Source organism: Globicephala melas, chromosome 7, assembly GCF_963455315.2.
Source record: "Globicephala melas chromosome 7, mGloMel1.2, whole genome shotgun sequence".
Taxonomy (NCBI): domain Eukaryota; kingdom Metazoa; phylum Chordata; class Mammalia; order Artiodactyla; family Delphinidae; genus Globicephala; species Globicephala melas.
In genome coordinates this window covers 10,731,834-10,747,696 of record NC_083320.1, presented here as the reverse complement: position 1 = coordinate 10,747,696, position 15,863 = coordinate 10,731,834, and the positions used below count along the sequence as shown (strand labels likewise).

General features: G+C 39.6%; 1 protein-coding gene across 3 annotated transcripts in view; it reads right to left on the bottom strand.

The window, feature by feature from the left end:
- The window catches only part of SPHKAP (SPHK1 interactor, AKAP domain containing), a 123,507-nt gene extending 107,894 nt beyond the window's left edge, over window positions 1-15,613 (bottom strand). Inside the window, exon 1 of one of the 3 annotated variants that reach the window (XM_060301757.1) lies at window positions 14,972-15,613. In XM_060301757.1, coding sequence (XP_060157740.1) covers window positions 14,972-15,003 — 32 coding nt within the window. In that variant the 5' untranslated portion in view covers window positions 15,004-15,613. The remainder of the gene's footprint in view (window positions 1-14,971) is intronic. The other 2 variants (XM_060301756.1, XM_030855375.2) reach the window with 2 other exon arrangements.
- Window positions 15,614-15,863: the final 250 nt, after the last annotated feature.

The following is a 15,863-nucleotide window of genomic DNA, read 5'->3' as shown; positions in this document are numbered from 1 at the left end:
ATGGCAAAGCTTTTATGCTGAAGAGTCCTTTGTCATGGTCTGCTGTATATGAGCCTACATCTGGTTTTCCTTATATCTCTGGGGGATAAGGCTGTTGAACGGCTTCATAGTTGGCTGTATAAGTAACTGGCCAAATGAAATTAAACTTCGACAGTCCTATGGAGCAAGTGCTGATTCTGGATAATGAGATTTTACTTAGATCAGGAGCAGAAGATCCTGGAAGCTGCTGGATTTAAAATAGCATCATCACGCCAAAATACCGATCACCTCAAAAGGAGTAGCTCCTGCTCTCCTAATGGGTAAGGACAGCCAATGCTAATGGCTTCATCTTTCTGAAACTATCTTAATAGTTTAAAGAATTTTTATTGAGGTCTTTTTTGGGTATATTAGATTATCTTTTAAAATATCCAAAGCCTGTAGGAAGCATCTCATGTGTTACAATGAGGTTGAATAACATTCCTTTCAAAGGGGCAGGGGGGATAACATTTCCCGGATCATTCCTGCTCTCGGACATGTGGTAAGCACATTAGGATTTATACATCTAAGTCACTATGGAACCCTACAAAATACTTAGCACCATGTCTGCCAATTAATCAGCACTCAATAATATGACAGGATCAATAAATGCACCCCAAAAATTTTAGTGATTTATCCCCAATTGTCAGATAAAGGTGAACATGATCTTTTAATTCTATCTCTATGCTTTTGTCTGTGAGAGTCTATAGTCCTGAAATACAAATGTTAGTAAAACTAACATTTAGCTAGATATAATGGATATAAACCATAAGTGGAACTGTCATATTTTTATCAAGGAAAAATTCATGTAAATTATAATTGCAATATTTGAAACCAAGAGAATGAAGAAACATATAAGAACATCCACACACTAAACAATACGCTATATGAGAAGATTTGTGATTAATATAAATATATATGTCAAAATTAAAAAAAAATCCTTATGACATGTGATGTAGTGAAAATCCTACTATGTGCTGGAAGTTGGAAGACTTGAATTTGGGTCTCAGCTGTCACTTTACTAGCTTTATCTTGGGAAAGTTACTTAATCTCTCTGAGCCTCAGTTTTCTCATCTGTTAAATGGGACTAATATTATTTACTTTACTGTACAAGGTTTGCTATTAATGAAAGGAGAAAATCTCAGTCAATGTTAATAGGTACACTTGTCTGAGCACCCACTCTATCCCAGTTGTTGTGACAGGAACTTTACATTTGTCACTTCATATCTTCAGAGTAGGGGAAGTGTTATTACCCTATTGTATTCATAAGAAGACTGAGACAAAGAGGTTCGGAGTTTGCTCAGAGTAACACAGTTAAGTGGCATAATTTGGGATCCAAGCCTAGATGAACCTGACCCCAGTCTGTGCTCTTTCCCTGAGGCCTGATGTCTTCACAAGGTGCCACTTGCTTTGGTCACATGCTAACTTTCTTAAGAACTGTGTTTTTTCAGGGTGCTCTCATTTCATGGGGACCCTGGGGTCCAGAGAAGAGCAATGCAGACAAGGGTGAGGGTTTGCAGGAGGAGATGCGCTGCTGCACCAGACTGGATGGATGGTCCTCTTGAGGGAAGAGGGGGACTTGAATCATACAGAACATCACCAAACACACTACCAGGCCTAGACCTCCCTGAAAATGAAATAGAAAAACATCCCCCTTTTGTGAGTGGAGGGATGAGGAAAACTGTCCAACTGAAAATATCCACCACCTGTCTAATCTTGATGATGGAATCCCTACTAATGACTTGGAGTCAGTCATTTAAACTAGAAGAGCGTAGCAGGAACCCAAAGGGATGGGGCACAGAGAGGGTGAAAATTGATGTTAAAAAAGAGGTCAGGTGCACAGCACAATGTGCAGTTTGGCACCATGAACCAGGAAGCCTGCAAAGTACTGGTCAAAATCTGAGGGTTGGGAGCCCAGGGGGCGGATGGAATGCTGGCATGAAAGAAGAGGCCCGGTCATGACTTGGCTGTATGTCCTCCTGGACACCATCCCCCACAACCAACCTGGATTCTTGGGAGTGTCTCCTGGCAGACAAGGCAGCAGAGAGGTAGGTGGGTGAGTTTGGTTCAACTACCCACATGGCTGATGGAGAGGACCACACCCACAATAAAGGAGTTACAAACAGGAGCAGATTTGGAGAGGAAGCAGGAGAGGAGAAGGGTGGGGGGAAAAAAGAAGCCAGTTTTAGTATCATTGAAGGCATTTAGAGTCCTGTTCATTAGGAAAGGAAGCAAAGGGAAGTGACATTCACTACCTTCAGCTGCAAGATAAGGCTTTTAATAAAAAACATGATTTTAGGGAAGACAGAAATGAGTCAAAATATAGATTGGAGAGGAGGAAATTCAACTTAGTGTGATGTTTTGAATGAATCTGAGAGTTGATACTGTCAGTGGAATCTGTGGGCTTGGAAGTAGGGGAGGTGGAATACTGTATTAATCATGTTAGTTTTCTCCATAATCATGACATTCAAATGGTCTTTAGCTGGATCTGTGTGAACCTTCTAAATGAAATATTGTAATATACAGGCATACTCATTTTATTGCACTTTGCATATATTGCTTTTTATTTTATTTATTTTTTTACAAATTGAAGGTTTGTGACAGTCCTATGTCAAGCAAGTCTATTGGTGTCATTTTTCTAACAGCACTTGCTCGCTTCTTGTCTCTGTAAAATTTTGGTAATTCTTGCAATCTTCCAAACTTTTAAATCATTAATATATTTGTTATGGTGATCTATGATCAGTGATCTTTGATTTTACTCTTGCAAAAAGATGATGACTCAATGAAGCCTCAGATGATGGTTAGCATTTTTAGCAATAGTGTTTTTAAATTAAGGTGTGTACATTGTTGTTTTAGACATAATGCTACCGCACGCTTAATAGACTATAGTGTAAACTGTGATCTTTACAGGAAGGTTTGAGTTAGTAAAGGGAGCCCAGGGAAAGCTTCACTGAGAATCTGGCTTCTAAAGAATGACTAGGAATTAATCAGGTAAAGAAGAGGAAGGCATCCAGGCAAAGAGACCTGGTGTGTAGGAATGACCAGAAGTAGATCAACGCAGCTGGTGCTTAGACAGTGAGGGAGAATGTAAGCCAAGGAAAGATTGGATAGGAAGGTAAGGGTGAGTCTATGTGAGACACGGTCGGCATTCTCAGTAGATGTAAGTGAGAGGCTACTGAATTGGTCCAATCTAGAAACAATGCTATTTTGCTTCCGAATGATAGTGATTGAATTGTCACCTGCTACATGAATTTCAGCCATCAACGAGAACAAAAAAGGTTTAGGAGATATTTGCTCAGAAGCACAAATCCTCATGGCACCTAATCCAATTTTACAAACTTCACCTGATTAGAACCTTTGATTCTTTGTTCTTGCCACCTTTACCTCCAAGCTTTTGTGTCCTTCTATTAAGTATGTGTTCATCAGTTGCAATGTCTTGTTTGTAGGGTAGCGAGTACCATAGGCAGAAATGATTCTGGGTTTGCTATTTACTGTGTTGTATTAAATCAGAGCATGGTTCAAACTCATATTCCTTCAGAAGTACAATCCGTGAACAAAAATGGTGAGCCAGGGGAAGGAGTCAGTAGAAGATGAAAGATGTTTAAAAATTACTCAGAATTCTGTTTTTATTTTTGATAGACTTTGGTTGTAAACCATTCATATTCTTTCTTTAAGAAATTACTCTTGAGCCATGTAGGGTCAGGCAGACTCTTCAGAGCCTGGGATTGGCCGTTTCTATGCACTTTAATTCCAAACAGATGAGGTTAGGGGAAAAAAAGTAGGTCCCCAGAATGAGAAACTCTTTTCATGCTTGTTGCCTTTTAAAAATTGCATTTGAGAATCAGAAGAGTTCAGTTGGAGAATTTAGGTGAATTTCAGTAATTAATTATGACATAGGTACTACTTTATGGAAAAGTCTCTTAGATTTGAATTATACTAATTGACCAAATCAATCAGATTCTTCCCCTTGATTATCTACTGGTAAGTTTTATCTTAGTTTAAGCTTGAACAAGACCACTAAATGGGCCATTTTTAATAAATTATATTCATGCATCCACTCAAAAGTTGTCAATATTTAGTGGAAAGAATTCAATAAAATAGTTGTTTACTGTCAATATTGACAACGGGGATTGCGTTGCACACATATATCACGTATTTCTATACTAACTTGACTTTGAGAAGCAACAGGAGTTAGGAAGGGTATAGAGGTTGGTAGAAACCACAGAGAGAGGGAACCCAGCCTTTCTTAGAGTAAGTGTCATGAGAAGGTGGTAGAACTCTGGAAGGAATGGCTATGTTGAGCTGACAGAAGCTGAGTCATTAAGTATTAGGGCTCAGAGATAAAGCAAAGATCCTGTTGTCCCACTTTTAAAGTGCACAGAAAGTGATTGCATGTCAGTGGAAAACAAGATATCATCAGAAACAATGAGAGGTTGGGGAATTACAGACACTACCCAATTTTTTCTGGTAGGTTTGGATTCTTGTGAGATCATAGAGAGGGGAAGAGAGTCCCTTTAATGACTGAGATTGATTATTAAGCTGATTGAGTCGTATGGAGACTAGATAGATAGGGATTGAATTTTTTAAAAAACAAAGAAAATTGTATTTATTGTACACTTAGCACATGTTAGGGGCAAAATATTTTTGATTGAATTCCATCAGCTTTTGTGCCCACCATGTAAGATGCAGCTTAAGGTACCTAAGTGACATATTCTAACTGCCTCTCCCCATTTTTTACATTTGTTTCTTCTCTCTCTCTGTTTATACCCCTCTCCTTCCTTTATTGAATAAGAGATACTGAACAGACAACTGTACCTAATTATAATGCGTATAATCAGTCATCATGAGTGTTTTCAAATGTGGGCAGTATTTTTTTCCGGCTTTTCTGAAATATAATTGGTATATAACAATGTGTAAATTTAAGATGTACAATGTAATGTGATTTGATATATGCACATGTTGACAAATAGTTACCACCATAAGGTTAGTTAACACGTCCGTCAGTTTACATAATTACCATTTTGTGTGTGTGTGTGTGTGTGTGTGGCGAGAACTTTTAAAATCTACTCTTTCAGTATTTTCAAATATACAATACAGTTGTCTCTCGTTATCCGAGGGGGGAATGGTTACAAGACCCACTTCAGATACCAAAATCCACAGATGCTCAGGTCCCAGGGTTGGTCTTCCTTATCTGTGGGTTCTGCATCCACAGATTCAACAGGCTTTGGATCATAAACATAGTACAGGATGTGCAGTTGATTGAATTTGAGGGTGCAGTAGCCACAGATGCAGACAGTGGACTGTCTGTACTAAATAAATACATTAATGAATGTATTTTGTTTTTAAAGGCTTATATCTGTCTTACATTTGACTCTAATCCTCCACAAAAAAAGCTTGTTTCTGTGGTAGCATTTTTTTGCCCTCCTCAGAGGTATAAAGGGACCCATTATAGGGATTAGTGATTCGGTGACTGTGAGGGATTAGATGTGGATCTGTTTCATCCAGGCCTTGGTCACCACAGACACCATCAGAAGACCTACCACACGGTTTTAATCCAATTGATATACTTGTTGCCTTTTAGACTTTAATCAACACGGTAGTCTTATAGAAAGGGAGAAGAAAAGGATTGACATTTATCCTGGAACACTGTTTGGTGTTTTTCATTCATTCAACTTAAATTACTTCCTGTATATTAAAAATGGACTAATAATTGTGAGATATTTTGGAAACAGAAAGACCTCTTTAGTCTTAACTACAGTGGAGAATTTTCCAGCAGATTGTTTGAGGTTTTTGAAATAGTCAATTGTACCTGCATTGCTTCATTAGAAAATTTACTCATCTATAAGATAATGTTTGGAAAAATGGAAAAGATTTTCAGCAGTGCCTTCACTGGAGAAAATCTGGTAAATTTAAAGCCATTGGAAATTGTCCCCCCGAAGATCAGGTGTCCTTGTTATTCATTTTCCAGTCTTTTCAGTTAAAAGGTTGTATGAGAAAGCAAAAGTTTCATTAACGAATGGACTGACAGCTCACAATTACTCTCCAGCGAGGATCCCTCCCCGCCTAACATGAGTGTTTATGTCTGCCCATGGCATCAACGCCTGTGGTAGTTGCCTGTTGGTGATTTAAGATGTCGTGAGTTTTATTTAAATAAAACATTAATAAATCAAAATGGCAAATCTCGCATAAAATGCAGGATTTCAGAAAGGAGAAGAATATGATGTGGGAGAAGTCTTTATCACATATAAAACTGTCGGCAGATGAGAGTCTGTCTGAGTGAGATCAGTTAAAATCGGAAGAAGAGAAAATCAGTGAGGTTCGTGACATGACAGATAGTTCACAGGGGACTGATTTGAGAATCAGACTTAAAAGAACAATTGGGGGCTTCCCTGGTGGCGCGGTGGTTGAGAGTCGCCTGCCAATGCAGGGGACACGGGTTCGTGCCCCGGTCCGGGAAGATCCCACATGCTGCGGAGCGGCTGGGCCCGTGAGCCATGGCCGCTGAGCCTGCACGTCCTGAGACTGTTGCTCCGCAACGGGAGAGGCCACAACAGTGAGAGGCCCGCGTACCGCAAAAAACAAAACAAAACAAAACAAAAACAATTGGCACAACTGATGAGACTACTGAATATATTTACAGAACTGACATTCTTTATGATATTGTGACAGAAAATGCCCCGTTAACATACAACTTTAAAGGAAAAATTATGATCTTCCAATACGATCAACACCAGATTCATTATTTGTTTACCACATAATTCACACTTTCTATTTTTAAAATATTGATAAATTGAACTGATTTTTATAAATTTTATTATTCTTAAAGATAAATTTCTAATCAAACGTATTTTGTTCACTATTTAATGACATTTAGTCTTCTTTGTAGGAAATTTATGTGCCCTTTTCCAGGTTCCAATTATCCTCACATGATGAAATGGCATTCAAGTCACTAGGTTTCATTCTTTTCTTTCAAGTAAACAAGTACTTTTTATTTTTATATGATTTTTGGTCTGAATTACCCAGATAAATGATTGAATTTTTTTGTCTGCATGAATTAAGTGGAAGAACTGGCTGATCAAACTGTAATTGAACAGATAAATCTATCCATAGGCACAATGTATCAGAAGTCATTTATTGAATACTTATTCTGTTCTTTTTATTATGTTCAAAATTACAGATTTTTAGGACAGAAACAACTAAGTGTGTTGTTTAACTTATGTTAATACTGAAGTATGGGAGAAAATGATCAATTCTCCTTGTATCTTTGGAAGCAAAACTAAATATTTTAAAATTCCTATTATTTTATTTAATGCATTTTAATACCTGAGCAAAGTAGTCCGAAATGTAAAATGTACAAACTAAAAATGGCACTTTTAGGTAATAATACCCTTGATACAAATTGATATTCATGACGTATCCACATACATTTCAAATAAATGTGTAACATCATGTTTAATAAGTAATTGAGAATTACATCCCTCAAAACTTTCACATTTTATTTTACATTTATTCTAAAACAGCTGGTTTTACTTTAATGTTAATAATTTAATAATCACTTTGAAGAAACTGCTTATGACTTTTCAGATACAGTCTGTCATCAAAGAAAGTCTAATTGAATATGAATAGACCATTGATCCCTATGAGTTCCAATTTGTCACGATCGATTTAATTCTTCTAATACAGAGGAACATTATTCTTTTGCATTGCTTAGAAAGAAACTGATTGATTGCATGATGGGTTTAATAATGGATATCCATCTTGTTCCACTAAAAAATTATGACAGCTGACAGAAAATACAAACACAATAAAATGGTCGAACGTAAGTTAAAACTCAGGGCTAAGGAAAATAGACATTATGGCAAGAGGTTAGTATCATGGTGAAAAACAGCATAGATATTTAAGTTGTAAACCCCTACACTGTTGTCATAATTAAACTTTTAACTTGTTTCTGGGATTTCTGGCAGCTGAAGTGAAATGGAGACATGAGCAATCATAAAAATATTATTTTTCTTAAGGAAAATTAAGGAAGGTATTTAGACATAGGTGATTAACGAGTTCTATTGTACCCCCAAATTCCAAGAGCTTCCAACTACTTTTTGGAGCTAACTATTATTATTATTTTAAATAAACCCAATGCAGTGGTAAGTATAGGAATCAGGAGGTCAGGATTTCATTCTTGGCCCCATCTATAAATATGTGTATGATTTGATTAATTCATTTAACTTTTTTTGACTTCAGTTTTTTAATCTGTAAAGGAAAAGGGCTGAGCAAGGTGGCCGTTACCAATGTCCTCTGGAGCTCCAACATCCCATGCTCGATGGGTTCCCATTTCCTCAGCACAGACAGAAAGAGATGTGATATTTCAAAGGGTGTATCTTGTAGGCAAATTTCTCATTAGGGAAAACTTGTTTTAAGAAGTTAGGGGTCAACTCTCCTTCATGTCAATGCGCTGAGAATCAGAAAGAGAACTGATCAGTTTGGTTAGCCTGAGAGAGGTCACTCAGGAAATGAAAAGAGAATCTAGTCGTGGGGTGCTGGGTATCAACTTCCTAGTATGTCTCCTTCCTCACAAAGCCCAACTGGCGCCAAGATGATATGCAAGGAGGGCAGGAACTGGGTCTTCCTCTATCCCAGAGTCATGAAGGTGTCAGGAGAGAGTGCTGCCTGACTGACTCTCCAGTCCTCCTCTTCTCATGGAGACATATTACCAAAATCAGTGTTTTGACAATCACTATGAAACAGAGAAGCAGCTAATGTGGGATTTCAGGTCTAATGTCATAGTCTATCTTGAAAATTGTGTGGAGTCAAAATAACCTTTGAAAATCCTTTAAGAAGCTTAGAAATCATGGCATGTTGGATTTTGTGAAAAAGTCTAATAAAGTTTTGCTTTTTGGTGTGTGCATACTATATAGATTTCTATACAATATGTGATAGAAATACAAGTTAAACGTAAGCTTACCATATTTTTAATAATGAAAGAGAGGCAGAGAAATGGAAGAATAAAAAAGGAAATTGAACGTGTAGTATTGAATTTGCATGAGTTAAATGTGTAGATGATGCCCTACTATGTGCTTAAATAGCAGCAGCTGTGTGAGGCTGTGAACTGGGCGGTGTGTGAATTGATATCAGGATGAGTGAGATTCCTAGTTCACACTCCATGTCCTTAGGAGGGGAGACCTACAGGTCACTGTATTTATTGTTATTGCCTAGAACTGGTCTATAAGGCCTGGTTCCTGACTGATTCAACAATTAGGGTGAATTCCATTCCTCCCTTTCTCCAACCCCATCCTTATATCACTATACCAGGAACATACTGTTAGATAGTGATGAGGATTTTTGAAGTTCAGAGCAAGAAGAGAAGCTGTGAGATCCTTTGGAAACCTTCACAAGCGAGTCAGCAGCCCATCAGACCACCTACCATTTCAGCCCTGAAGGTGACAGGGTAAGGCACAGTGGGCTAGGTGATGCAGCAGAATCAAACAACTCCAAAATCCCGGGGGATTAAAATGACAAAGGTCTATTTCTTTCTCAACCAATGTGTCCATCATGGATTGGCTGAGGGCTGTGCTGCACGTTGTGCTTATTCTGAAACTCAGGTTGATGGGGATTTAAAAACAAACTAACCCATTCTCTGAACTGGCTTTCTTTTGGATGGGTGAGTGTTGCTTCAGTTTTTTTTTTGTTTGTTTTTTTTTTGTTTTTTTTTTTTGCGGTACGCGGGTCTCTCACTGTTGTGGCCTCTCCCGTTGCGGAGCACAGGCTCCGGACGTGCAGGCTCAGCGGCCATGGCTCACGGGCCCAGCCGCTCCGTGGCATGTGGGATCTTCCCGGACCGGGGCACGAACCCGTGTCCCCTGCATCGGCAGGCGGACTCTCAACCACTGCGCCACCAGGGAAGCCCCGTGTTTTGTTTTGTTTTGTTTTGTTTTGATACCTTGATTTTCCCTGTATATTTCAGGAGAATGAGATGCTCATCCGTATCATGCCCAGTTGAGAGTCACTGCCACAATAAAGGTCATGGCATTCTAGACGGTTAGAAGTGAAAGGGACCCGGAAGGTCAGTATGTGTAGGGCATACGTTACTGTAAACAGGAGGAGGTGGAGAATCAACAAGTCAAGCAATTAATTCCACAGTCACAACCGTTAAGTTCAGAACAGAATTAAGCACTACATCTCCCAATGGTCTCCGAATATCCAACACACCAGTTTTTCCTCTTCCCCTCTTTACAATTCCTTATAGCCGTAACCTTCAATCACAGAGTAAAACTCCCTTCAAATGAATAATACGAGATGAAGGTGCCCTTTGTGAATGAGATGAGTTCTAATAGTTCATTTGCAAATTGAGTGTCTGGCAGCAGATACACATTTTACTAAAGGAACCACAGGGATGGAGATCAGGGGCCCCTAAAAGTGTCAGGGTGTGAAAAGTAGCATACATGGTGGGTTTCAAGACTTCTTATAATGTTTCTATGGGAAACTGCCTTTACAGTTTCCATCTCTTCTTCAGATGTTTATTACCCTTCAGCAATGTAGGATCTCAGAGTCCTGAGCACCAGGACTTTCTAATTTCTAGTTTCTTTCTCTATAATAGATAGCATCTCCTGGGCAGTGTTGCCTTGAGAATTAGAAATTGGGGAATGTGGCCACATCAGCCCTGAGTTTGTAAAGAACATGCATTCCAAGATAGAGAATAATCTCAAGTTTAGATTTAAGACAGAATCTGATATTTGTCCCTGATCCCCAACTTGCTAAGAGTGATAGATTAATTTTTTTCTGAGAGTTTCTGATAAATAGAAATGTAAATGTACTCTTGAATTTCTCTGTTTATTTAAACTTGAAAACAGATAATCTTTCAATAAAAAGTTGTTGATGGAGGACTTTAGTCTAGTTTATAGCATTGGGTTGCTTGCCTCATTAAAAAAATTGTTTGTTATTTTCCCATAAAACTAACATTCTTAGAGACAAAATTTTGATTCTGATGGGCTTTAGCTTTATTGCCAGGTTAAACTTAGGCTTGGTTAAAATCAACTGATGGGAAATTTAAATCAAAATAGCTATTTTTCAAAAGTCTGTCTTTAATATGTTTTTCATTCAGAGTGCCATGGAGGAGGGAAATTAGGTGTTTGGGATTAGAATATATACACACTACTATATATAAAATAGATAATCAACAAGGACTTACTGTATAGCACAGGGAATTCTACTCAATATTCTGCAATAACCTAAGTGGGAAAAGTATCTGAAAAAGAATGGATATATGTATATGTATAACTGAATCACTTTGCTGTACACCTGAAACTAACACAATGTTGTAAATCACCTATACTCCAATAAAAAACCTGACATTATTACTGAAATAGAATCCAGTAAGCCAAACAGAATAAAAAGAACAAAACTAAATTATAAAAAATGCAAGTGATTTAGAAAATAAATCACTTCTTTCTTAAATTTCAAATTCAAGCTTAGATATGGTCAAGGTGACAAATTATTTCTGTTTGCAAAAATGGTATTTTCAGCATTTGCTGGCTTTAAAGGAAGATCTGGCTTTTAGACTGCCCCCATGTGTTCTAATGACATCAGTGTTTGTCCAAACTGCACCAGGATCTCTTCCCCTCTACCCCCATTTAAAATAAAGTGTGGATTTTCAATCAATACAAAAAAGAAAACTGAACTTGAAGTCAGAAGAACTTTGTAGACAACCTAGCTCTGCTGCATACTACTGTGTAGATTTAAAATCTAATTATTTTCTTCATTTAATTTCCTCTTACTTAAGTTTTTTCAACAAGGAAGTGGAGACAATTATGTCTGTCATAATTAACTCACAGGGATGTGATGATCAAATAATTTAATATACTGTATAACACTTAATAAAATACCAACTTTACTATCCACACACTAGTTACCAATGTAAGTGAGATTGACTTTCCTTTTGTAAGAGGTAACTAGGTATTGTAGTACAATGTACTACAGCAATAGAACACACTGGGTGAGAATCCTGGATTCTGTTTTATTTTCACAGTTCCCAGTTATGTAACCTTAGCAAATCAAATAAACTTTTTGTAAAAGAGATGACTAAAGAATCTTTACCCAAACTTTTAGATCTAAAAAAACAAAACAAAAAAAAAACATCCCTCTTTTTTTTCTTCCTTGAACTAGACTACTAGTCAGAAAACATTTGGGTTCTGGGTCTACAATGCAACTAACACAGGAAAATTTCATCCTTCCACAGCTCAGCTTCCTTCTTTGAGACACCTTCCAGCTTTGATAAACAGTGGTTTTAAGAAATCTGTAATGTAATCCACATAACATTGCACATTTAAAGATGAAAATATTCAAAGTAAAACCTCATTGGAGCCTTCACAGAGGTAAGGTAATATAGTGGGATAACTCAAAAAAACATAAATAATTCCTTTTTTAAAAACCATCCTTCAAAATTTCTAAAGTATATGAATCAAATAAAATTATAAGATCAATCTCCACAGAATACTGTGATTAAAATTTCAGTAATTTATATCTTTGATTCATTAAAAAATTTAAAATCTAAAATCCAACACAAAAATATATTCCATAATTAACTTGATATATTACAAAATCATTTTGTCATATCTGCCCAATTGTTAGAGTGTCAAATTATTTTATAATTCTTAAGAGAAACAGTGATCTATAATCACCAGCTTAATTTTATTAGACACTGAAAACATTTCAGATTTAGACAGCACAGATATTGATTTATAACAATTTGATTTTCCCCTTGACTGCCATTTTCTTGAAAAGTTTGTATAAAGTATCGTCATCAATTATCTAAATTTCAAAGTTTTGTGGACAAGTGGTATAATGAATATAATATTTCTACTTTTTTAAAATTCTAGTTCATTTTTGGCATATCAATTAAATATTATAGAAAGAAAATTGGATTTCTTGTAGTCAATGAAATAGGCAATAAAATGAGCTGAATCGTTTTATATGAATAAGGACCCTAATAAAGTAGCTGAATTATTACACTGAGCTGTAGAAATGTGACGTGTCTTGGTGAATAAATAGTAATATTCAAAAGGTTTAATTGGCTGCAGCTGATGTTAATTCTATATTAACATTTTTACAGGCTACTCCAAGATACGGAGCAATTTCATTGTCGTTGGTTTTCTCCTTAGAAGGTCATTTTAGAGTACTGCAATAGAAATAATTTTAAGGAGTTATTGGCATAATGTGTTTCTAATATTTTAGAAAATGTCTCAGCATTTGAATAGATATATAATCCCGATTCGAGCACGACAGTATTGATCAGCAAAACTGGATTTAGAGCAAGCACTCTCCTATCGAAAATGTCTCTGTTGGGATGTTGGAACCACACAGCTCACCATTTCAATACTAAAGACCTCAGGCTGTAGAACAGACAGTGCAGAAAGTGAACCCCCAGTTTGCTTGACTTTCAAATGCCTCACACTTTAAACTAAAAATAATGACTGTCTATCTATCTATCTATCTATCCATCTATCTGAAGTTTTAAGAAGTATTCCTGTGGTTCTTATTGTCCTTTTCATACATTAGGATGGAATGGAATGACTTAGTGGTAGTTTGACCGTGTTTGGCTTCACAGAGATTTGAGCAGCTTCAGGCCATGCTTAGAAATCTTTTTAGAGCCCTTTGCTAGCCCGCCAGGGAAGGGATGCTCAAAGAGGAAATGCCTGTGGAGTTGGGAAAGCTCTATTTCCTTACGGAATATAAATACTTCAAGCCTCTAGATGGCAGTCTTTAACAGGGTTGAAAAGCGGTGTCCATCCTCCTCTACCACTCCCCACTTCAGTCCCACCGCCAGCTCGACTACTCGGCAGAATAGTATCAGCTCCGTGTGTGCTTCAGCCTGTGGATGTTGGATTTAAGTGCTCTCCAAGAATTCGAGCTTCATATGTTTATCCCAGTGCCTGATACGCGGCTGGAAGCTGCCTAAACGTTTGCTTGGGGAAAAGAATGGCCAACACGAAGTCCCTTTTGCCTAGGAAAGGTGGGGCTGTGCAGGCGGCAGTGAGACACCTTCACCCCTGGGCAGCAGCATCCTGTGCTCTCAGGTGCGCACGCTCCGCGCGGAGCACAAAGGGCGCAAAAGCCACCTGCCCGGCTGGCGGAACCCAACCAGTGATCGCCTCAATTCACTCCTGAGGTTTATGCGGGTAGAAATATTAAAATCTGTTCCTTCAATTCGCAAAGGACTGAGTTGGAAGGACCGCGGAGTAGAGGCAAAGGACGAAACGCAAATCAGGGAAAACATGTCGCTGCCCCCTGGCAGCGTCTAAGGTGGCGGGCCTGACTCCCCCGTGTGCGGACCCCAGGGCTGGTGTGGTCAGGGAACGCTGGAGGCCAGAGATGCTAAGGAGGAACTCGCAGCCTGGCAGGAGGTTGGGGGCAGCTGAGGCGGGTGGGACTGGGGCAGACAGAGGTCTTTTCTATCCAGGGTCTCCGGTCGGTAGGGCGTTAGGGGCAATCGCTCCCATCTCTGTCTCCCCAGCCCAGCAACCGCAGACACTCGCCCGGGTCCAGAGGGACGGGATGTAGGGGTACTTTACCCTGGTCCTGCTCCCTCCTATTTTCATCTCTACCTTGGAACCTGTCTCTCTACAAGGCGCGAAACCTCTCCAGGCTGGGTCCACAGAAAGTCCAAGCTCCAGGCTTCCCCAGCACCCCCGCCCTAGAGACCGACACGAGCTCTCTCCCACCCTGTGCTGCTCTGGCTCGCAGGCTCACCCAGCACCGCTCCCTGTGGGCCAGTTGACAGGGCCCTCGATCTCCCTAGAGCTCCTCGCACAGCCGCGGCCGGACTTAATTGTAAGTTCAGAGTCCTCGGTTTCCTTGCGAGCCCCGCACAGACCGCGGCGCCCGCAGGGCAAGTTCGCGAGCGACTGATAGCAGAGAACGGAGATTGATGGGCATTGGGTTGGGCAGAGGGGGAAGCAGGTCTTACCTGGGTGTGGAGAGCAGGGAGTTGCCATCCATTGTCTATGGGCGCGTTGAGAAGAAAGACTGAAAGTGCGGGCGAGGGATGGGAAGTCTTCGGTGCTAGGACCCGGTTCCCAGAGCGCAGAGACAGACGCGCGCGGGCACGGAGGCGCGCAGGCTGGGACCACCGCGGCAAGGTGCTGTCTGAGCCTCGCTCCTCCCGGGCGGGGAAGCGTTGCACCCTGCGACCGCCAGATAGTCTCCTCCCAGGCGTCCGCTCTGATCTTGGCGAGTGCGCTTGGCCAAAGCTCCAACCCTTCTACCCGGCTCCTGCCCTCCTCCAAGGCAACTCCAGTCTTCGTTGCCAGTGGCCCCTTCTGAGTTTTCCTTGCTTCTCCCGGTGCCCAGCAGAGGTGACTCCAACAGAATTTCTCTCTCCCCGCCTCAAAGTCTCGTCCCCTTCTCTCTATCTCTGTCTCTCTCTCTGGGAAAGCAGTTTGAACCCTGAAGTTTTTTACCCACTTTCCCACATTCAGGCTCTACTCCTGGAAATGCCTACATTCCCCACTGGTCGTGCACCACCCCTTTGGCTGCCTCTCTCAATTTTATTTTTATTTGTCTTCTACCATGTAATGGTTCATCACTCAGAGCAATGCTCTTTGATCTGCCAACTATTTTGCCTTTGCTTGGACTAGATTCTGTTCTCACAATTCTGCAACAAACTCATTTTGCTTAATTGTGACTCACTCATACCTCATCTGTTAGAAGCCTGTGTGCACAGAGATTTCAGAACCTATGACAGTGGTCATCCATCAGAGGCCAGCACCAGGCCCTGGAAGGAAGGGCTGTCACAAAAAAGTCTGTATTTTCTGCTTCAGTGTCTCCTTGAGCAAAAATGACAATTATTTTTAGAAGGA